The 23274-nt window shown below is 45.9% G+C and overlaps 1 protein-coding gene across 1 annotated transcript in view; it reads right to left on the minus strand.

Annotated features, from left to right (window-relative positions):
• Positions 1-1622: 1622 nt before the first annotated feature.
• Positions 1623-23274, minus strand: part of ITIH2 (inter-alpha-trypsin inhibitor heavy chain 2) — a 35271-nt gene continuing 13619 nt past the window's right edge. Inside the window, exons 10-21 of the mRNA XM_014949062.1 lie at positions 22311-22479; positions 20679-20804; positions 19626-19807; positions 18813-18998; positions 17707-17846; positions 16975-17147; positions 7886-8020; positions 5711-5824; positions 4833-5031; positions 4179-4351; positions 3636-3747; positions 1623-2063 (exon numbers count right to left, since the gene is read on the minus strand). Coding sequence (XP_014804548.1) covers positions 1916-2063; positions 3636-3747; positions 4179-4351; positions 4833-5031; positions 5711-5824; positions 7886-8020; positions 16975-17147; positions 17707-17846; positions 18813-18998; positions 19626-19807; positions 20679-20804; positions 22311-22479 — 1857 coding nt within the window. The 3' untranslated portion in view covers positions 1623-1915. The remainder of the gene's footprint in view (positions 2064-3635; positions 3748-4178; positions 4352-4832; positions 5032-5710; positions 5825-7885; positions 8021-16974; positions 17148-17706; positions 17847-18812; positions 18999-19625; positions 19808-20678; positions 20805-22310; positions 22480-23274) is intronic.

Genomic DNA, 23274 nt, shown 5'->3' on the forward strand with positions numbered 1-23274 from the left:
TGATCCTCTTACGCCAGCTGCAGGAACGATCAAGAACCAGCCTTTAGTTCCTAAGTGAAGGCAACTAAAGTTCCAAATGGCAGGCAGATTTCTGGAGTCCCCTTCCTGGGTTAGTGCTGCTGAGAGGGATCTGGCCAATGCTTTTTTGAAGGTTTTAAGTTTGTACACACAGATTTGTTTCAATCCTGACCTCCTTCATTGCTGAATACTCTTGAATAAGGCATCTTATGGGACCTGATCCCACTGGAAGGTGATTTCTATACAGTCTGAATGTTTCCCGCTTTCCAAGATTTTTACCCGTGTGTGAACTCCGCTGGGATATCAAAATTTTCACAAAAAAAAAAAAAAAAAGCAGGCGGGACAATTCATTTCCCTGCCCTATGGCAGCATCGGTTATTTCAAGGATATTCCTCACCGCTGATTAACCCCCCCCTGAGGCCTGCAGACTGCTCGTTGCGGTCCTGCTTTGGGGTAAAACAGAACCAATTTTCTGTTTACTACAAGCTGCTCGTTGCAATCCTAGTTTGGGGTAAAACAGAACCAATTTTCTGTTTTGTAATTTTCATTTTTTAGCCGGGCCTCTTCTAACTAACTTAAACTCTGAAATTAACAACATATTGTTCAGAAATTGCTCACTCTCACAGTGATGACCTGATTATACCAAGGAGCAGTGCACGGAGAGGTCCTTGCTTACACTTATTGCTAAAACAACCAAGGTCAGGAAACTTCATTATTTGCCCCGTTGGAGGGTGGGAAGTGGAAAAGCGTAGAGGGGTCCCACCTGTGGGGAGGAGGGGACAGGAGAGTGTCCACTTCCATCCCTGGAGGTGTTCAAAAGACAGGTTGATGTAGTGCTGGGAGGAACTCTCTTCAATGGCCGATGTCCGAGGAGCACCCCGTCTGTTCCTCTGTCTTTCACAGAATCACAGAATCTTCTAGGTTGGAAGGGACCTTAAAGATCATCTTGTCCAACCGTCAACCCCGATCGACCCAAACCTGACCATCAGAGCATTCCATCCCATCTGCAGCACGTTCAGTAGAAAAGCTGAGGGATCAAAGGGTCAACTCTCTTCAATGGCCGATGTCTGAGGAGCACTCCGTCTGTTCCTTTGATCCCAATTGGAGCATTCCTGACTCCAGACCTGGAATCCAGCTCCTGTCCATCACCGAGTCAAGCTTGATAAAGTTTTCCATATACTATATTCTTTTTTTCATATTTTTTTTAATTTATTATTATTTTATTATTATATTTTTATTTATTATTTATATATTTTATATATTTAATCGTCATCCTGGGAGCTTGATAAAGTTTTCTATACACCATATACTTTTTTTTCCTATTTTTTTAAATTTATTATTTCATTATTTATTAATATTTTCATTAAAGCAGTTTAGTTTTTTTCTAAACTCATAAACCTCTGTATCTCATCCTCTCCTCACTTCTTCTTAAGAGGGGGGCAGGGAGGGGCCACCTGTCGTTCTGATCAGTCAACCCGACCAAAACCACCACAAGAGCCCACCTTCCTTTTCTGGTTTATTTCCTTTAGGGCCTCCTTTTTTTGCCCACTCCAGCAGCGTCTGAACTGAACGTTTTCCCAGTAGTCTGACAAAAAGCAAAGGTGTAGGTGTTAAATGGAGTTTACTGTCCAATAAATCAAGGCAAGAGGAAGAGGAAGGCAAGAGGAAGATACCTACTACAACCCAGCACGACACTTTATTCCAGATTTCATTTTTTTAAACAGAAAAAGGGAGTTACATTCCTTCCAAACAATGATAACTCATCGAGCAAAGGGTGGTGAAGCCACCTTTAGTTGACCTGGCTCGAGAGGCCGACGGCTCCTTGTTCGGATGAGTTTTTTGGGCATGAAGGAGAGAGAAGAAATTTTGGTTATAAACTGGTTTTGTGTTGGAGCACTCAGGGTTTCTTCAGAAAGCTGTAGAGGTGGGGGACGAGGTAATCTCTGTAGTGGCCATCTATGAAACCTTTCCCGCTGTTGTGCACAAACCAGCAGGGCACGTCGGTCCCGAGCACGCGGTCCCTCCTGTAGTCCTTCTGCAAGCCCCTGCGAGGAAGAGGCCACCCACAATCATAGAATCATAGAATCGTTCAGGTTGGAAGAGACCCTTGGGATCATCGAGTCCAACCATCTACCCTACTCTACAAAGTCCTCCCCTACACCATGTCCCTTAGCACTGCATCTAAACGGCCCTTAAACACATCCAGGGATGGTGACTCCACCCCCTCCCTGGGCAGCCTGTTCCAATGCCCGACCACTCTTTCGGTGAAAAATTCTTTCCTAATGTTCAATCTAAACCTACCCTGTTGGAGCTTGAAGCTGTTCCCTCTCGTTCTGTCACTAATTACCTGTGAGAAGAGACCAGCACCAACCTCTCTACAGTGTCCTTTCAAGTAGTTGTAGAGAGTGATGAGGTCTCCCCTCAGCCTCCTCTTCCTCATACTAAACAGTCCCAACTCCCTCAGCCGCTCCTCATCAACTCGAACCCCCAGGTCTCTTTCCTCCAGGCAGCTTTCCAGCCACACTTCCCCCAGCCTGTAGCGCTGCAGGGGGTTATTGTGGCCCAAGTGCAGGACCTTGCACTTGCCCTTGTTGAAACTCATTCCATTGGCATTGGCCCAGTGATCCAATCTATCAGGAGGTCACCACACGACAAACAGACAAGAAGACGTCAATGCGCCCTTGTGGCCGAGAAAGCCAATGGCTTTCCCGTGGTACATTAAAAAGAGCGTGGCCAGCAGGTTGAAGGAGGTCATCCTCCCCCTCTGGAGGCCACATCTGGAGAACCGTATCCTGTTCTGGGTCCTCCAGCTCAAGAAGGACAGGGAACTACTGGAGATGAGTCCAGTGGAGGGCTACAAAGATGATTAGGGGACTGGAGCATCTCTCTGGTGAGGGAAGGCTGAGACACCTGGGTCTGTTTAGCCTGGAATGACTGAGAGGGGATCTCATCAATGCTGAGGGTGGCAAGAGGATGGGGTCAGGCTCTTCTCAGTGGTGCCCAGTGACAGGACAAGGGGCAACAGGCACAAACCAGAACATAGGAAGTTCTTTCTCAACATGAGGAAGAACCTCTTTCCTTTGAGGGTGGAAGAGCCCTGGAACAGGCTGCCCAGAGAGGGAGTCTCTTCTGGAGACATTCCAAACCCACCTGGATGCGTTCCTGTCCAGCCTGCTCTGGGTGACCCTGCTTTGGCTGGTGGGTTGGACTGGACGGTCTCTGAAGGTCCCTTCCAACCCCTACCATTCTGTGATTCCATAATAACCCTGCTCGTTCATGGCACTGCTCTGCCGAAGTGGTGAGATGTGTCTTCCACCAGCAGAGTGTGGAAACAACCACAAAATGCAATGAATTTTACAAGTCTATGACCTCATGGACCCTTTTGTGGAGGTCCCAGGCACTTCTACACAGCCTGTCCAAGCTCAGGTGCTGGGCAGCTCTAAGGACAGAGCAGTTCAAACATGAAAGAACCCAGCTTGTCCCAAGTTTTGCCAACTGCTGAAACCAGATTTGGATCTTTTTCCCCCAAGATCCTTGGGAGTTAATAACCCTGAGGTCATTGAAGTCATTAAGAAGAAGCCAAATTAAGAAAGAGTGATAAAGGGCATTATTCCTACCTGGTGACAGTGAACTTGTTGCCTTTCACTTCCATGGTGGCTTGTGGTTTCTCTGGATCTTGCCCAGGTCTTTGGTGGTGGATGTACACTTCTGGTTCAGATGCAAACTGACCTGACCAAAGAGAGGTTTAAAGCTCTTTGGATGTCCTCACCTTCAAGGCTTTCATCTAAGCTGCTGCTTTAGGGGAGAGCTGAGTTACAAATGTTTGGACATAATTCTTCTCAGAAAGAGGTTTTGAGGGGTTTGCTTCAGTCTTTTGATTTTCGACCCGTGGCACATTAGCCAGGAGAGGAAAGCCCTGTCACAGTGTCACCAAGTCCTGTGACCTGTTCTGAAACAGCTGGGAGAAGGAATAATCTCCTGGTCCCTGATGTTCTAAAATGTCCTTGAGGCTTTCAGGACGTTACAGGAATCTCCCCCACTTGACTAATTTTCCAACCTTCCCCATCAGGACACAGAAACACCAACAAATTCACTCCAAGATCTAACAAAACCCCTCCCTACTGCCCCACCATTCCCACCCCCCGACCCACAGCCCTTACCTATCAGCCCGTGGGCTTCAGGACTGAGCTGGTTTTCAGGGGGAATGTAGATTCCCAGGAAGTCAACGTTGACCGGGTGATTCTTCCACACGCGGTGCAGCAAAACCATGAAGGACATCTCCTCACCTACAGTGATCGTAACGTTGCTTTCTTTCTTCACAGATATGAGAAGCCTAGTAGAGATGAACCAAAGGAAGGGCTCAGTCCAACTGCCCACACATAAGCTCTCAGGCCCCTTGAGATGCTCTGGGGCACCCAGAACAACTGCATGGGGCTGGCAGATATAACAGAGGATCCATCAGAAACCCACAGCCTTGAAAGTTGTACCCAGAGGTCTGGTAGGACAGCCAATTCATACCAATGTTCAGGCAACCACAGAATCATGGAATGGTTTGGGTTGGATGGGACCTTAAAGATCATCTTATTCCAACCCCCTGCCATGGGCAGGGACACTTCCCACCAGACCAGGTTGCTCAAAGCCCCATCCAACATGGCCTTAAACCCCTCCAGGTGTGGGGCATCCACAGCATCTTTGGGCAACCTGTTCCAGTGTCTCACCACCCTCAGAGTGGATCCCACCCGTAGCTGGGTCAGTCCAATGCTGTGTTGCAAACGGTGTCCACCAGGACAGACAACAAGTGCTCAGCAACTCACTGTTTCCGAATGATGTGCCCCGTGTCAGCCCAGCTCAGGGTGATGCTGTAAGATCCATCTTTCAGCGTTATCGCTTTCGTGGTGATCTCCACTTTCAGGCCTTTGTTTTTGAAATAAAAACCGATTTTGCCAAAGTACGTGTTGAGTTTCTTATTCTCTGTTTTCTTGGCCCCAACGATCTGCCCATTGACCACAACTCCTGTGAAGAGCAGAGAAGTAGATGTTGTTTAAATCTTGGAGTACCACCTCGAGACTTGGAGTTCTGATCTCAGCAGGGAGTCCCATGGGACTAGCAGAAACGCGTGGCCATCACAGAATGATAGAAGCAGAGCATCATTCTCACCATGAAAAGTTTTTCCCAATAGCTGACTCCTACCCTGAATTTCACCTGTGGCAGCTTGTTTCTGCTGCTTCTTGTCCACCTTGGAGATGTGTCAGGCTCCATCTTTACCTTCTGATGAGGTGGTTGTAGACAACAACATGATTTACCATGGGTCTTTTCTTGAGATTGACCAAACCCAGCTCTCTCAGCCTCACCCTGTGCTCCAGCCCCATAATCGTCTTGGTGGCCACCACTGAATTTGATCCCATTTGCCACCATCTTTCTTGTACTGGTGAGCCTCAAACTGGGCCAAGTACTCCAGATGTGAATCCAGCCTCATAATCGTTTTGGTGGGCACCACTGAATTTGATCCACCATCTTTCTTGTACTGGTGAGCCTCAAACTGGGCCAAGTACTCCAGATGTGAAGGGAAATAATTACTTCCCTCAACCTGCTGGCCACACGGCTGTTAGCACACACTCCTCCCTGCAGGCACTTCCCTTGAACACCCTCCAGACCTAAGAGAAGAAAAGTGAACCATGTTTTATTCCCTTACCAGTACCAGGATCAGAAACTAAATTTAGGATCTTCCCAGGCTCTGAGTTGATATTGAAGCAGATGTTCTCCTGGCTTTTGGGCAAGTGGATGATGAAATGTGGGTCATTGTCAACTGAAACGTAGAAAAGAAACAGGCATGAGAAGCAGGCTGGTACCTGGCCTAGAGGTAAGGGACACAAAAATGGAGACACTTTCCTTCAAGGATTTTGAAGCACTTTTTGGGACTCCTCAGAGTAGGAGAAGGGCTTTTTTCACCCCTGCAGTAGCTAAGGAAGTTCTCAGATGCTCCTCAGAAAATCCTCTCAGACACTTTTTCCTCATATACTTCCCCTGTTTAAGGAAAGGACGTGATCTTACTGGCTTGAGGAGCACTGCCAAGGGCAGTGAACTACTGGTTTAACTGGTCAGCTGCACATTGGGGTGCCATAGGCTCAACCTGGAGTTCTAAAACCTGAGCTTTATTTTTTCCATGATGGAAGTCAAGAACGCATCTGGACACCAGAAAGACAGGGACATACCTTTAAGGCCTAGATCCAGGAAAGGACCTAAGGTTCAGAAAGCAGGAGTTGGGTGACACCTCTGGCCCAGCTGTTGCCTATTTCTAGAAGTGACAGACTCCCGGGACATCACTCCCTCAAACTAAGAAGGTCTCAGACATGTTACAAGTCCCTACAGTACTGATGTTGGGTAAAGATACATCCTGCCTACAAGCTCCCCCAAGGAAGACAATCCAGGACTTGTTCTTACAGTATATTTAACACCCTGGCGGGATCAGGCCCCTCTGAAAGTCCTATGTTCTTTAAAATTTGCCTCAAATGAGACAAACACCTTCAGCAGTCACCAAAGGTGGCTGCTTCCAGTCTTGTCTTGAAGTGCAAAGGGCTGCCCAGCGCTCACTGGTTTGGTGGTGGTTGGTATCTCCCTGTCAACATTCAGAGAGATGCCCATACCCAGCTTTGCCTGTGGGGACAGCCAGGCCGGCTTCCATTCCTTCTCTGGTGTTCCTCAACTTTTGGGAGTCTTTAATTCTTCCTGTGCACTAGAAAAACCCTAGACCCTTGACCAGGAATGTCTTCACAAGAGATGGTGAGCTAGATACCCTCCAAGGGGTGAAGAAGATTTTAAATGTCTTTGAATCTTTTGAATATACTGAATCTCTTGCAGATAGACCTCAGTAATTTTTCCTTATTCTCACCAACTGCTTGGTTTTCCTCAACTTGATGCCAAGACCTGTTCTGACCAACATTTCCAGGCAAAAAAAAAAAAGAATTTCCAGTGCAAAATACATGTATGAGATGGGCAGGTAACTTTTCCTTGCTCACCTTCTTCTCCAAGCAGTTTCTCGACTGTCCAGAATCTCAGATTAACCCTTGAGCTATGCTGAGGAGGAGTTTGATTGCTCTTTGGTTGAGAGATACAGATACAGACATCTGTACACAGGCACAGATTCTTACAGCTGGTTTCTTTAAGCAGGCACTAAACTGTGGCAAAGGCCCAAGCATTAACAGGATCAATCATCAGCAACTTCAGATATTTTTGACCTACCACAGAGCACTCATCTGTCATTTATGGAGGCAGAAACTTCACATTAGCTTTGCTGCTGCTGAGAAGCCAAATGTAAGCTCAGTGAGCAGCCTCCACCTCGGGGAAGGACACAGCAGAAGATGGGATCACTGGGATGCTGGTAGGATCTAAGCTGGCCTCGTGCTTGTAACGTAGAGTGTATTTTTACAGGTTCATCGATTCAAAGTCAAAATGGCTCAGTATTTTGTATAGAAAAGCTTAATCCTTGGGTGCTAGTTGGATTTGCAAAACTTTGACTGAGGTGGCTGGGATTTGGGATGTGGTGGATTGTGCCCTGCTCGGACCTTCAGCAGGGGCTGTATCAAGGACCTTCCACACTGATGTCCTCAGCTACTCACAGCAGTTCATTTGTTCTCTCGTGGACTAGCTCCTAAACAAAGATAGAGCTTTTACAACAGTTCAGGAAACTCAACAAGAAAGATTAGGACAACTGGTAGACTCCTCCATCATTATGGACCTTAGTATCTTGTCACGGAAGCTGAACTTCCCCAAATGCCCAGTAACTTTGGTTCTATCGCCTTTATTTGTTTATTGGGTGATGGGTGTCGGTGTCTGGTGTTTCTTGGCAGAGAAATACTGTGGCTCTTACCTCTGTTTATGCTCAGAGAGGAGACAGGAGGACTCCTTTGCTCAGGCATGTAGCTGACTGGTACAGCTGTGGCATTGGCCCAGGCTGGGATACCTTTGTTATTATTAGGTGCATTTGGAGTTAATCCTAGAATACCTGTTAAATGACAGTCACAATTGATTTTTTTCGTTAGTGCTGGCATATTTAATAGTCTCATTTTTAAAGTAAAGCAGACAGAGCCTGATGTCATTGTACCGATGTGAAAAACAACACTCTTTACAACAGAGAGATTTGTATAGTGAATTTAGGAGGGATTTACCCCAGTGTCTCCACCAGAGAAATATGACTTACCAGGGCAGTTGAGCTAACCATAAGTTATTGGTGAAAAATGGAGCCTGGGTTTTTAGTCGTGAGAATAGGCCCCACTTCAGCAAAACCCCCAGTGCAAGGGCTTAAGTGCTTTGCCAAATAAAAAGCTGAATTTTAAAATTTACCATGTGGTAAAAGCTTTGCTGACTCTGGTCCCCTGTTTGGGGTGCCTGAGAAAAGGTAGGACTCTTTCTGCATGCCCTAGGGTGACCCACAGGCATAAAGGTTGCAAATAAGTGGAAGCACTTAAAATATGATCCCCTAACGTGTGTCCTGCTGCTAGAGGTCTTTCTGCCTTTGCAGAGACAGAGGCAGAAGAAAGTAACATGCACTCTCTCCCACTTAGTTCATAAAGCAATATGATCTTAAATGATTCATGAAACTTGTTTTTTTCTGTTTCATGTGTTGGGCTGAGAATGTCAAGAGCTGAAGCAGGGCACGTATTCTCATCTGCTGGCCATGCTCTGAACAGCAGTAAGGGGAAAAAGGAGCTGGAGGATGACAGCAGGGCAGAAGATTGCACAGCTGGATCTTCAAAATCTCCATCAACTGGTTTTACTCTGGCAGTGGAACTTAAAACTGAGACTCCTAAGTTTCCAAGTCACGTTAATTTCACAGACTGCTCTGCATGAAGAAGCTCTCCCATGTGCAGTCCAGTTTTGCAGTAAGTCCTTCATGATAAAAGAACAATTAGTCAACCCTTTGAAAAGTGAGTGATTTCAGGGGAAGGCCTGGTCTCTGTCTATGCAGACAGACAGCACAGCTCTGATGAGAGCTGCGTAAGGACAGACAGAAAAATCTACTTCAGATTACCCCTTCCATGCCATACACAGACTCTTTGCTACAGCCCACGTGTTGCACAATCCCAAGCACAGATTTACTTGGATATTGTTTTTACAAACTCTGTCCTCTGCTCTGTTCAAGAGCCATGTCCCTCTGTCCCCGAAATCCACAGACACCTTGACCCCTATTTCAGTGCCATCATTTTGTCTATTCCATCAAACACAAAGACACAAGAACCTACATTAAAATCACATAAATCCTCTGCATCTTCTAAATCAAGGTAATTATGGTCTGAATTAGTCAGCTGGTGCCTGTGTAATGAATCCATTACATATGAATGCCATACATGCTAAACTGGTGGTAATGAGTTAATAGAATCACAGGATGATAGAATATCTTGAGTTGGAAGGGATCCATAAGGATCACCGAGTCCACTCCCTGCTCCTCACAGGACTATCTAAATCTAAACCCTAAACCTAAGAGCTAAGATGCTCCTTGAGCTTAAGTGAGGTATATAGTATAAATAAGAACTATTTGATTCCTTCTTGGGTCTCAGCTGCAGGCTTTAAAATGGAAAAGAAGAATAGATGAATCAAAAAATAACAACTGACAGACATAAACCCCCCATTTTGTTGAGCCAGTATCAGGACTGATAGTTTTATAGTTACCCAGGAGCACGAGAACTGAACACGCACTTGGGGTTTCAGCAAAATCTCAATTTCTTCCAGCATGAAATGCCAGAGGGATGATGTCGTCTGTCGCTGTAACGTAAGTTATTTCTTTCCTTCACAGCCAATTGTAAATTCTCCCATTTATTAACAGGTTTTAAATCACCAAGCTCAGCTGTTCAACGGGTTGATCTTTTACTTCCAGTGCTTCCACTACAATGCACTGGTAGTGGCTTCCCCACAGCGACAGTTGTGCTTTTTCAGGTCTCTGACTGGGGAGGGCACAAAATACCTGCTTGTGAAGTTTTGTTGGGAGCACAGGGCTGCACAGGGATGACTTTGGATCAGGCTGGACACCCACAGATGTCCACAGCTGCCACTTTGAGATCAACTCTACCACATACTGCCAGAACAAGCCACCACCACCTCGTTCAGCCAGGCGTAAGGCTGCTGCAACATGGACCTTGCAACACATATTAAAGTAATGGATTTAAAGGAGAAATCCAAAAGTTTAATTAATGAGGGACTTCCTGTTGTTAGGACAACTCAGATTTCATGTAGGCATGTGGCTCTTTGGTAATTAGCTAAGGAAGCTTCCAAAGCTTAAAAATCATGCTAAGATACAGTTCTACAGCTTCAGTGAACTAGACATATGTACCACAGATATAGACATATCTGTGGTATATATATCTGTGTATATATATCTGTGGTGTCTATATCTGTCTATATATATATGTCTATATGTCTATCTACCACTAGACATATCTACCACACATATCTACCACATATCTACCATACATTCAATGTATGACATTATAGGCTTATTGCAAACCTTATCATTGCAATGTTGGCCCATTTTAGTCTTCAGTGAAGCCAACGGCTCCAAGGAGCACTCGTGTAACAGGGTGCCCTCAAACTGGCTGAAGATTTGGTCAGTTGTCACTGAAAATACAGGTTATCCTACAAGCACAAACACCCAGAGTGAACAGTGAACACAGCTGTTCTTCCAACACAAGAAGAACAAAACCATAACGAGAGGTAGAATAAGACAGACCAAGACACTGACCTGGGCAGCAGCCCCTTCTGGGGTCTTTGGGCTGGTCTGCCAGCATTATCTCATCCTTTTCAGGGTTCTCTATCAGCATGGCTGTGAAGGGAGTAACAATATGGTGGTCAAGAGACATCTGTAGGATGGATTTGGTGATGTTCCTCTTCAAAGCTGCTGTGGGGGCTGTGTTTCTGGGTGGAAAACAAAACAGAAGGCATGGTTAGCAGCTCTGCAGGGCAGCTGCTGTGACAATGCCTCCACAGAGCAGTTTCAGACACAAACTGGTAGGGGTTGCAAGAAGGAAAGGCTGAGGGCCATGCATGAATTCACTCTCCATAAGACGACTATTCTGGGCTTCTGTGGGCTTTGGCCTGGACTCGAAGTAGTGCAGACCTTCTCCTGGTCTTATCAGGAGATGTCTTCTTGCTTCAGGAGCAATTAATCCTGAATTGCTCCATAGATTTTACTCAGGCTCTGTAAGGCAAAACTCCCATTCATCTCATTCACTCAGGCCCACAACCAGGTCTGTTTGACCCTTAGTCCTCTAATTAACTACTCCCAAACTCTATTCCCTGATGTCTGCGAGTGCTCAAAATAGGAGGGATGTGGCTGAAGGTATCACCTACCTTTATTTTTGTTTACCTTACCCATTTGAAACCCTGTGAGCAGTCTCGGGGCTGTGGTCTCAGAGAGGACCAGGTTGCCCTCAGGCTTCACATCCCTCCCATGACAGACCACATTTCTCCTCACCTCTCTGCCAGCATCTGGTTGACAGTCAGATAGGCCCACAACTTCTTAGTGAATTCGGGGTCTGCGTATTTGTCTTTCTTCATGAAGCCATCCAGTTCTTCAACATCTCGCAGGGTTTCCATGACCAGCTCTGCATTTGCCTATGGAATCCATGAGGGATACAGGCAAAGGAGGATGAGCCAGGAGAATGAGGCGCCTTTGAGTTCCCCTCTTGGCATTAAGGACCCGCTCTGGCTCTGCCCATGGTCACTTCTAGATCAGAAAGTCCCACCACTGTTGGCCTGACTGCCTTGGGGAGGGGAGCTGTAGCAGGAGAGTCTTCTGTTAAAGACTCTTTTAGTGACAGTGGATTAAAATAGGTAAAGGAGCTGTCAGCAGTAGCCAAAGAAGCTGCCACCACATGGCAAAAGAAGAGGCTCTTAACAGAGCTCTTCTGTCCTCAGGCTTTCTCACGTGCAATTCCTACCAAGCAACAGGGACCAAATTCTACTTTCTTCCTCAGACCCTTGGACTGCACCGTGTTTTGGCAGGAAGGAATATCGAATGAGATTGATTTTCCCAGCAAATAACAAATGGCAACTCCTGAGCCCTGTAAGAGTGTGGATATTTTGATTCCTTCTCAGAAAGAAGGATCTGGATGTAGTACTCCCACCCCATCCCACTCCATTTAGAAGAGCAGCCCTGAAACATGCCACAAGGCAGAGCATTGTGCATGGACTTGACGCTCTTTACGCCCACCAGACTGAACTCCCCGACAGTGGGAGGCTCAGCCATGGAAGGAGCTACCTTAGAGGATGTCCCCTGCACCTTCACAAGGCATGAAGGAGGACTCCATGGTTTTAGTCTGGTTTGCAATTGAATTTTGTATGGTAGATAGATTGATTAGAAGGAACTTCCTCTGGCAAGCGATAGGATGCAGACAGTGACTATTTGTGGCTGTACTTGAAGCTACTGTGAAACACTGTTGGACAACCTGACCATGAGGTTCCTCATGTTCCCACCCAGAACCCAAGCAGAGTCTGCTGGCAGTGACCTTCAGTAAGGAGACTGCAGATGAGTGAATGAACCAGCCCAGACCCCAAGAGCAGGTATCCCCAGGAGACCCTCACTCACTGCTGTCGCTGTGACGATGCTCTCCAAGTGCTGCAGGTTTTCTGTATCAACCTTCCCAGCCACAACTATCTCCGAGCCACCAAAGTAGTTGTGGAAGCTGCTCTGGGTGACGTCTGACACTGACTCCTGGGGGTAGTTGAACTGAATCTTCTTCAAGAGTGGGGTGGAGACCTGGTTGTAGAAATTCTGAGATGGAAGGAGACAGAGAAGTGAGTCTGTTGTACCTGAAGCAACCCTCCCACATGCGCCACTCTTACTGGAAGGACAGCAGATATCAAAACCTGGATGCCTACTGGGCAAGTGGGACTTCCCTTGTCCCCAACCCTTGGCTGATGTGAACTGGGATGTGTACTCTTCCCTTGTCCCAGACCCTTTCCTGACCCTTGGCTGATGTGAACTGGGATGTGTACAGAGCTGGGTATAGCACATGGGTCCAGAGAGGGAAAGCAGGTACCCATCCAGTGCTATGGATGGAGGCTGTCTCATACCAAGGGGCTGCACTCTCAGAGCTGCTCTGTTTGGCAGAACACCCCATAGAGTGTCCTATCACACCTGTGTTGGGAAAGAAGCATGAGAAGCCTGCACTGGTGATTAAACCAGTGAAGAGAAACAGAGTAAGGATGTAAGAGTCTGTTCACCAGCAATTGCTGCTAACAGATTTGGAGCCAGAGCCTCCTAGAACTGAACTTTTTCTTACACTGGCAAAGTTTGGATTATAACTTAGCATTTATATCTAGGCCTTTTGTTAGTGCTGAAGAGAGTTTCAGAGGCAACGGGCCAGAAACGCCACCTTCATTTGGGCAGAAGTCTCCTGATTTCCAAAAATCCTCTGGGCCATGCCACGGTTGTCAGTTGCGATTCTCTGCAGGAAATCGTAATCTACGTCAAACCCAATCCCCAGGCAGAAGAGAGAGAATTCATCCTTTATGCTCTGCTTCACGTTCTTCTGGATCGTTGTCAGCTTTAGCTCACCTTTGAGACACACAAAGGGTGACACCCATCTGAGCAACAGAGGAAGCCTCCATCAAGGTAAGAGCATTCAAAATCTTCCAGTGTCTCTAGTTCTATCCTCATGCAAGGGAAATTGAGACAACTCAACTAGACACCTCAGACACCCAATCTCCATTTTGCAGTGCCTACAGTGACATTTGAGCATCTCCTGGATGGAGACTAACAAATTATTTCCACTGAAGATGATTCCCTTGAACTCTTGTTTTGGTATCTGATGCATATTCTTCGTACACCCAGGGCTCTCCTTAACTTCCTGGGGAGTTTGTAATTGTAACACACCTAGACTTTTCCCAAGTCTCAAGCTCTCTGCAGACTAAGACATAAAGGTTTTACTTTATTTCTCATACTTAAGATGTTCTCTGCCACCATTGGGACTGACTTCTTTTTTTCAAACTTATTTTTAATGGCAGCCTTTTCTGGGCTGGCATCTTGCACTAATGGATTGCTTTCGACCTGTACCAAATCCAGCCCAAATTAATTTGATTTCTGCTTAATTTTCCTGATTTTGCTGTTACATTTGGGACTGCACAGATCTGTGCGGGCTAAGGTCATTGGAAGAGGAATTTTTGTCGTGATTACCTCTCCTACAGGGCTTGTGCATCTCTGTAATTGCAAGAAGTACATCACTTGCATAAAATAATCTGCTCATCTTTTGAAAGCTTCTGTCCAAAGCCCCAGGGCACCTATAGCACTTGGCAAAAGAGCAGAATAGGCATTGGAAGAAAGGAGAACAGGGTGTTTTTTAACTTACTGTCAAAGTGTCTACATGCTGCATGCTTTTCTCAGGCTAATCCCACCTGGCCTTTCTTCTCACCTAAAGCAGGATCCTTACCTACTGTCGGGTCTCCATCCGACACCAATACGATCATGGAGACCGAGTTAGGGTCCAACATGCCTAAGTTCTGGGCTTCGTTCAGGATGAATGTGGCTCGCAGAAGAGCTTCATTGATGTTTGTGCCTGTCAAAGACACAATGAAGAAAACAAGTTTGATTCTTGTCAAGTCTCTTGTTGCATCCCGATGAGTTCTGAGATTCTAGGGGAATTAATCAGTATGGACAAGACCTGAGATCAAGGCAGCAAAGCTCCTCCTCTGCTTGCATTCTGCTTCCCTCTTTCAACCCAGGCTGTCTTCTTCACCCGGCCCCTCCATTCCCCTCACTAATTCCAGTGGGACCATTTCTGGCATTGGGAACCATGTGGGGAGAACTATGGGGAGAAGCAGTGGGTTTGCAGGCAGGTGATTGAATGAGAGCATGAAGAAACTTTCTTTTCTGGCATCAGCCTGGTCCTTGGACATCTTGATTGGAAAAGATGTGTATGTCTATTGAGCCTACCTAAAGGTTTGGCTTGTGGCACAGAAGGGTCAGAGTAAGAAATTAGTATGAGAGGAATAGGAACAGGAAGACTGAGCACTCAGAAAATAGGTATTTTCTTTGTCAAGAAAGAAAAAAAAAAATAGCAGCTCTAGAGACAGGATTATAAAATGCTCCCATGGCTTTTCTGGTTGGGAGCAGGTCTCTTGGCCTATCTGTCAATTTTTTTGGGGTAACAAGATCAAAGTGAGTGATTTCAGGGGAAGACCCGGTCTCTGTCTATGCAGACAGACAGCACAGCTCTGATGAGAGCTGCGTAAGGACAGACAGAAAAATCTACTTCAGATTACCCCTTCCATGCCATACACAGACTCTTTGCTACAGCCCACGTGTTGCACAATCCCAAGCACAGATTTACTTGGATATTGTTTTTACAAACTCTGTCCTCTGCTCTGTTCAAGAGCCATGTCCCTCTGTCCCCGAAATCCACAGACACCTTGACCCCTATTTCAGTGCCATCATTTTGTCTATTCCATCAAACACAAAGACACAAGAACCTACATTAAAATCACATAAATCCTCTGCATCTTCTAAATCAAGGTAATTATGGTCTGAATTAGTCAGCTGGTGCCTGTGTAATGAATCCATTACATATGAATGCCATACATGCTAAACTGGTGGTAATGAGTTAATAGAATCACAGGATGATAGAATATCTTGAGTTGGAAGGGATCCATAAGGATCACCGAGTCCACTCCCTGCTCCTCACAGGACTATCTAAATCTAAACCCTAAACCTAAGAGCTAAGATGCTCCTTGAGCTTAAGTGAGGTATATAGTATAAATAAGAACTATTTGATTCCTTCTTGGGTCTCAGCTGCAGGCTTTAAAATGGAAAAGAAGAATAGATGAATCAAAAAATAACAACTGACAGACATAAACCCCCCATTTTGTTGAGCCAGTATCAGGACTGATAGTTTTATAGTTACCCAGGAGCACGAGAACTGAACACGCACTTGGGGTTTCAGCAAAATCTCAATTTCTTCCAGCATGAAATGCCAGAGGGATGATGTCGTCTGTCGCTGTAACGTAAGTTATTTCTTTCCTTCACAGCCAATTGTAAATTCTCCCATTTATTAACAGGTTTTAAATCACCAAGCTCAGCTGTTCAACGGGTTGATCTTTTACTTCCAGTGCTTCCACTACAATGCACTGGTAGTGGCTTCCCCACAGCGACAGTTGTGCTTTTTCAGGTCTCTGACTGGGGAGGGCACAAAATACCTGCTTGTGAAGTTTTGTTGGGAGCACAGGGCTGCACAGGGATGACTTTGGATCAGGCTGGACACCCACAGATGTCCACAGCTGCCACTTTGAGATCAACTCTACCACATACTGCCAGAACAAGCCACCACCACCTCGTTCAGCCAGGCGTAAGGCTGCTGCAACATGGACCTTGCAACACATATTAAAGTAATGGATTTAAAGGAGAAATCCAAAAGTTTAATTAATGAGGGACTTCCTGTTGTTAGGACAACTCAGATTTCATGTAGGCATGTGGCTCTTTGGTAATTAGCTAAGGAAGCTTCCAAAGCTTAAAAATCATGCTAAGATACAGTTCTACAGCTTCAGTGAACTAGACATATGTACCACAGATATAGACATATCTGTGGTATATATATCTGTGTATATATATCTGTGGTGTCTATATCTGTCTATATATATATGTCTATATGTCTATCTACCACTAGACATATCTACCACACATATCTACCACATATCTACCATACATTCAATGTATGACATTATAGGCTTATTGCAAACCTTATCATTGCAATGTTGGCCCATTTTAGTCTTCAGTGAAGCCAACGGCTCCAAGGAGCACTCGTGTAACAGGGTGCCCTCAAACTGGCTGAAGATTTGGTCAGTTGTCACTGAAAATACAGGCTATCCTACAAGCACAAACACCTGGAGTGAACAGTGAACACAGCTGTTCTTCCAACACAAGAAGAACAAAACCATAACGAGAGGTAGAATAAGACAGACCAAGACACTGACCTGGGCAGCAGCCCCTTCTGGGGTCTTTGGGCTGGTCTGCCAGCATTATCTCATCCTTTTCAGGGTTCTCTATCAGCATGGCTGTGAAGGGAGTAACAATATGGTGGTCAAGAGACATCTGTAGGATGGATTTGGTGATGTTCCTCTTCAAAGCTGCTGTGGGGGCTGTGTTTCTGGGTGGAAAACAAAACAGAAGGCATGGTTAGCAGCTCTGCAGGGCAGCTGCTGTGACAATGCCTCCACAGAGCAGTTTCAGACACAAACTGGTAGGGGTTGCAAGAAGGAAAGGCTGAGGGCCATGCATGAATTCACTCTCCATAAGACGACTATTCTGGGCTTCTGTGGGCTTTGGCCTGGACTCGAAGTAGTGCAGACCTTCTCCTGGTCTTATCAGGAGATGTCTTCTTGCTTCAGGAGCAATTAATCCTGAATTGCTCCATAGATTTTACTCAGGCTCTGTAAGGCAAAACTCCCATTCATCTCATTCACTCAGGCCCACAACCAGGTCTGTTTGACCCTTAGTCCTCTAATTAACTACTCCCAAACTCTATTCCCTGATGTCTGCGAGTGCTCAAAATAGGAGGGATGTGGCTGAAGGTATCACCTACCTTTATTTTTGTTTACCTTACCCATTTGAAACCCTGTGAGCAGTCTCGGGGCTGTAGTCTCAGAGAGGACCAGGTTGCCCTCAGGCTTCACATCCCTCCCATGACAGACCACATTTCTCCTCACCTCTCTGCCAGCATCTGGTTGACAGTCAGATAGGCCCACAACTTCTTAGTGAATTCGGGGTCTGCGTATTTGTCTTTCTTCATGAAGCCATCCAGTTCTTCAACATCTCGCAGGGTTTCCATGACCAGCTCTGCATTTGCCTATGGAATCCATGAGGGATACAGGCAAAGGAGGATGAGCCAGGAGAATGAGGTGCCTTTGAGTTCCCCTCTTGGCATTAAGGACCCGCTCTGGCTCTATCCATGGTCACTTCTAGATCAGAAAGTCCCACCACTGTTGGCCTGACTGCCTTGGGGAGGGGAGCTGTAGCAGGAGAGTCTTCTGTTAAAGACTCTTTTAGTGACAGTGGATTAAAATAGGTAAAGGAGCTGTCAGCAGTAGCCAAAGAAGCTGCCACCACATGGCAAAAGAAGAGGCTCTTAACAGAGCTCTTCTGTCCTCAGGCTTTCTCACGTGCAATTCCTACCAAGCAACAGGGACCAAATTCTACTTTCTTCCTCAGACCCTTGGACTGCACCGTGTTTTGGCAGGAAGGAATATCGAATGAGATTGATTTTCCCAGCAAATAACAAATGGCAACTCCTGAGCCCTGTAAGAGTGTGGATATTTTGATTCCTTCTCAGAAAGAAGGATCTGGATGTAGTACTCCCACCCCATCCCACTCCATTTAGAAGAGCAGCCCTGAAACATGCCACAAGGCAGAGCATTGTGCATGGACTTGACGCTCTTTACGCCCACCAGACTGAACTCCCCGACAGTGGGAGGCTCAGCCATGGAAGGAGCTACCTTAGAGGATGTCCCCTGCACCTTCACAAGGCATGAAGGAGGACTCCATGGTTTTAGTCTGGTTTGCAATTGAATTTTGTATGGTAGATAGATTGATTAGAAGGAACTTCCTCTGGCAAGCGATAGGATGCAGACAGTGACTATTTGTGGCTGTACTTGAAGCTACTGTGAAACACTGTTGGACAACCTGACCATGAGGTTCCTCATGTTCCCACCCAAGCAGAGTCTGCTGGCAGTGACCTTCAGTAAGGAGACTGCAGATGAGTGAATGAACCAGCCCAGACCCCAAGAGCAGGTATCCCCAGGAGACCCTCACTCACTGCTGTCGCTGTGACGATGCTCTCCAAGTGCTGCAGGTTTTCTGTATCAACCTTCCCAGCCACAACTATCTCCGAGCCACCAAAGTAGTTGTGGAAGCTGCTCTGGGTGACGTCTGACACTGACTCCTGGGGGTAGTTGAACTGAATCTTCTTCAAGAGTGGGGTGGAGACCTGGTTGTAGAAATTCTGAGATGGAAGGAGACAGAGAAGTGAGTCTGTTGTACCTGAAGTAACCCTCCCACATGCGCCACTCTTACTGGAAGGACAGCAGATATCAAAACCTGGATGCCTACTGGGCAAGTGGGTCTTCCCTTGTCCCAGACCCTTTCCTGACCCTTGGCTGATGTGAACTGGGATGTGTACAGAGCTGGGTATAGAATAGCAGTCCAGAGAGGGAAAGCAGGTACCCATCCAGTGCTATGGATGGAGGCTGTCTCATACCAAGGGGCTGCACTCTGCATGAAGGAAAGCAGGTATCCATGCAGTGCTATGGATAGAGGCTGTCTCATACCAAGGGGCTGCACTCTCAGAGCTGCTCTGTTTGGCAGAACACCCCATAGAGTGTCCTATCACACCTGTGTTGGGAAAGAAGCATGAGAAGCCTGCACTGGTGATGAAACCAGTGAAGAGAAACAGAGTAAGGATGTAAGAGTTTGTTCACCAGCAATTGCTGCTCACAGATTTGGAGCCAGAGCCTCCTAGAACTGAACTTTTTCTTACACTGGCAAAGTTTGGATTATAACTTAGCATTTATATCTAGGCCTTTTGTTAGTGCTGAAGAGAGTTTCAGAGGCAACGGGCCAGAAACGCCACCTTCATTTGGGCAGAAGTCTCCTGATTTCCAAAAATCCTCTGGGCCATGCCACGGTTGTCAGTTGCGATTCTCTGCAGGAAATCGTAATCTACGTCAAACCCAATCCCCAGGCAGAAGAGAGAGAATTCATCCTTTATGCTCTGCTTCACGTTCTTCTGGATCGTTGTCAGCTTTAGCTCACCTTTGAGACACACAAAGGGTGACACCCATCTGAGCAACAGAGGAAGCCTCCATCAAGGTAAGAGCATTCAAAATCTTCCAGTGTCTCTAGTTCTATCCTCATGCAAGGGAAATTGAGACAACTCAACTAGACACCTCAGACACCCAATCTCCATTTTGCAGTGCCTACAGTGACATTTGAGCATCTCCTGGATGGAGACTAACAAATTATTTCCACTGAAGATGATTCCCTTGAACTCTTGTTTTGGTATCTGATGCATATTCTTCGTACACCCAGGGCTCTCCTTAACTTCCTGGGGAGTTTGTAATTGTAACACACCTAGACTTTTCCCAAGTCTCAAGCTCTCTGCAGACTAAGACATAAAGGTTTTACTTTATTTCTCATACTTAAGATGTTCTCTGCCACCATTGGGACTGACTTCTTTTTTTCAAACTTATTTTTAATGGCAGCCTTTTCTGGGCTGGCATCTTGCACTAATGGATTGCTTTCGACCTGTACCAAATCCAGCCCAAATTAATTTGATTTCTGCTTAATTTTCCTGATTTTGCTGTTACATTTGGGACTGCACAGATCTGTGCGGGCTAAGGTCATTGGAAGAGGAATTTTTGTCGTGATTACCTCTCCTACAGGGCTTGTGCATCTCTGTAATTGCAAGAAGTACATCACTTGCATAAAATAATCTGCTCATCTTTTGAAAGCTTCTGTCCAAAGCCCCAGGGCACCTATAGCACTTGGCAAAAGAGCAGAATAGGCATTGGAAGAAAGGAGAACAGGGTGTTTTTTAACTTACTGTCAAAGTGTCTACATGCTGCATGCTTTTCTCAGGCTAATCCCACCTGGCCTTTCTTCTCACCTAAAGCAGGATCCTTACCTACTGTCGGGTCTCCATCCGACACCAATACGATCATGGAGACCGAGTTAGGGTCCAACATGCCTAAGTTCTGGGCTTCGTTCAGGATGAATGTGGCTCGCAGAAGAGCTTCATTGATGTTTGTGCCTGTCAAAGACACAATGAAGAAAACAAGTTTGATTCTTGTCAAGTCTCTTGTTGCATCCCGATGAGTTCTGAGATTCTAGGGGAATTAATCAGTATGGACAAGACCTGAGATCAAGGCAGCAAAGCTCCTCCTCTGCTTGCATTCTGCTTCCCTCTTTCAACCCAGGCTGTCTTCTTCACCCGGCCCCTCCATTCCCCTCACTAATTCCAGTGGGACCATTTCTGGCATTGGGAACCATGTGGGGAGAACTATGGGGAGAAGCAGTGGGTTTGCAGGCAGGTGATTGAATGAGAGCATGAAGAAACTTTCTTTTCTGGCATCAGCCTGGTCCTTGGACATCTTGATTGGAAAAGATGTGTATGTCTATTGAGCCTACCTAAAGGTTTGGCTTGTGGCACAGAAGGGTCAGAGTAAGAAATTAGTATGAGAGGAATAGGAACAGGAAGACTGAGCACTCAGAAAATAGGTATTTTCTTTGTCAAGAAAGAAAAAAAAAAATAGCAGCTCTAGAGACAGGATTATAAAATGCTCCCATGGCTTTTCTGGTTGGGAGCAGGTCTCTTGGCTTATCTGTCAATTTTTTTGGTGTAACAAGGTCAGGCTTATGAGGCACTCGTATATCCAACATGGTTTCCTATTCCCAGCACACTGATGAACTCGGACAAGTCTGTAACTTCACGTTGATTCTGCCTCACATGTTGCCAGTGAAAGCTTCTGGAAATGAAGGTGGCACAGCACCAGAAGGCTCTGAGCTGGGAGAGAGCCTCTACACACTATAAGTGTACAAATAACTCAACAACTAAGCCAGAACTACACTTTAGAGTGATAGATTAAAACAATTGTGATCTCCTTCTGTACAAATAGCTCACCACAGCGATAGATTAAAATAATTGTGATCTCCTTCTGTACAAATAGCTCAAGCACTAACAAATGAAGCATCCGAAGTGCTCTAAGGCTGAAAAAGGCAACTGTGTTTGTCAGACAGGGAATGAAGGCACAAAAAGTCTAAACAGTTTGCCCAGAGTGGCATTTAGTAGACACCAGAGTGGTGTGGTCTACAATTTACGGCCAGAGGAGACCCTGGAGTTGGGCTGCTCATGATTTAGAGTGGCATTTAGTAGACCATGGTGTGGTCTACAATTTATGGCCAGAGGAGACCCTGGAGTTGGGCTGCTCATGATTTGCTTTACAAAGGCATGAGATGACCTTGGTCTCTCAAGGATATTTGGGACCTGTGAGGCTGGAGGTAGGACCTATAGATCAATGGCAGATGTTCTATGGTCTGTGATCTCTCTGTTGTAGCTAATTCAGTAGAAGGAAATGTTATCCCACCCCCTAACACAATAAAGTGAAATCCTCGCTCTCTTTTAGCCCCAGGGCCTGCTTTTCCCATCTTGGGAATCAGAGGTTTTGTTAGGAATACTCTACCCATCTGAAGGTTGTCTGAGGTACCCGTTCCTGGGATATCTAACTTCCATGAGCACCTTGCAATCAAAACCTCGTACCCCCATTGGGATGGATTGCCTGGATGTACTTCTTGGCATCTTCAACCTGCGCTGGGGTGGCTGAGACTAGATTATCTCTCCAGCATCGCACATTGTGGTTGAAGTCGATGAGGGAGAACTGATCAGCAGCACGGAGCTCGCTCAGTATGGCTTTCATGGCCTCGATGGTCTGAGAAGAAGAAATTTAAGAGAAAAAGGTGTTTATGCTTCCTGTCGCTGAAAGCATCTTCCTAACTTGCGTCTACAAGCACACAGATGCCTGTGATGAATAAGAAAATGAGCTCTGGAATCTGAAATAGCACCTGCTATTCAAATATCTCTTTTTCTTTTTTTTGCACTTCTTGCATAAAGTTGAACTTTTCTTCAAAGAAACACAGAAAAAATGCAATTAGCAAGAACAAACCCATGTGACTCAACTCATCCTCGCTTAACTCCTGCTAACAGAGAGTCAGGTGAGAGAGAGAAGCAGTTTGTGAGACATTGTGGTTCAGGAGAGAGGAATCACTCCTACCAGCTCAGGAGCCTTAGCTCTGTCTGCAACGCTGGCATTTCAGGCTGGGTAACATCCGATTGAAGATGAGTGATTTAAACAAGTGACAATTAGCCTGTGTCCCAGTTTTGCAGCACTGATTTCCCCAAGGAAGCAACCTGCCAAGTTTTAGCATTGTGCTCCGAAGCAAACTAAAATATACCTAGATAATGTTTGTCTAGTCAGTTCTTAAAACCCTTATTGACACACGATAAACAATCTCCCAAGCTTCCCTCTCAGCACTTCTCCTGATATCTAATACAAATCTCTCCTGCTGTAAATCCATCCGATTCCATCTTATTCTCTCCTGGGGGAGGCACGAATGTGAGCTGATGAATTCCCCTTTTAGAACATTCGTTCGCATATTTGGAGGCTGATTATGTCTCCCCAAGTCTTTGCTTTTGCAGACTAAAGCATTTATTTTTGCACTCCCTC

This window comes from Calidris pugnax, unplaced genomic scaffold (assembly GCF_001431845.1).
Source record: "Calidris pugnax isolate Ruff unplaced genomic scaffold, ASM143184v1 scaffold125, whole genome shotgun sequence".
In the NCBI taxonomy this organism is placed as follows: Eukaryota; Metazoa; Chordata; class Aves; order Charadriiformes; family Scolopacidae; genus Calidris; species Calidris pugnax.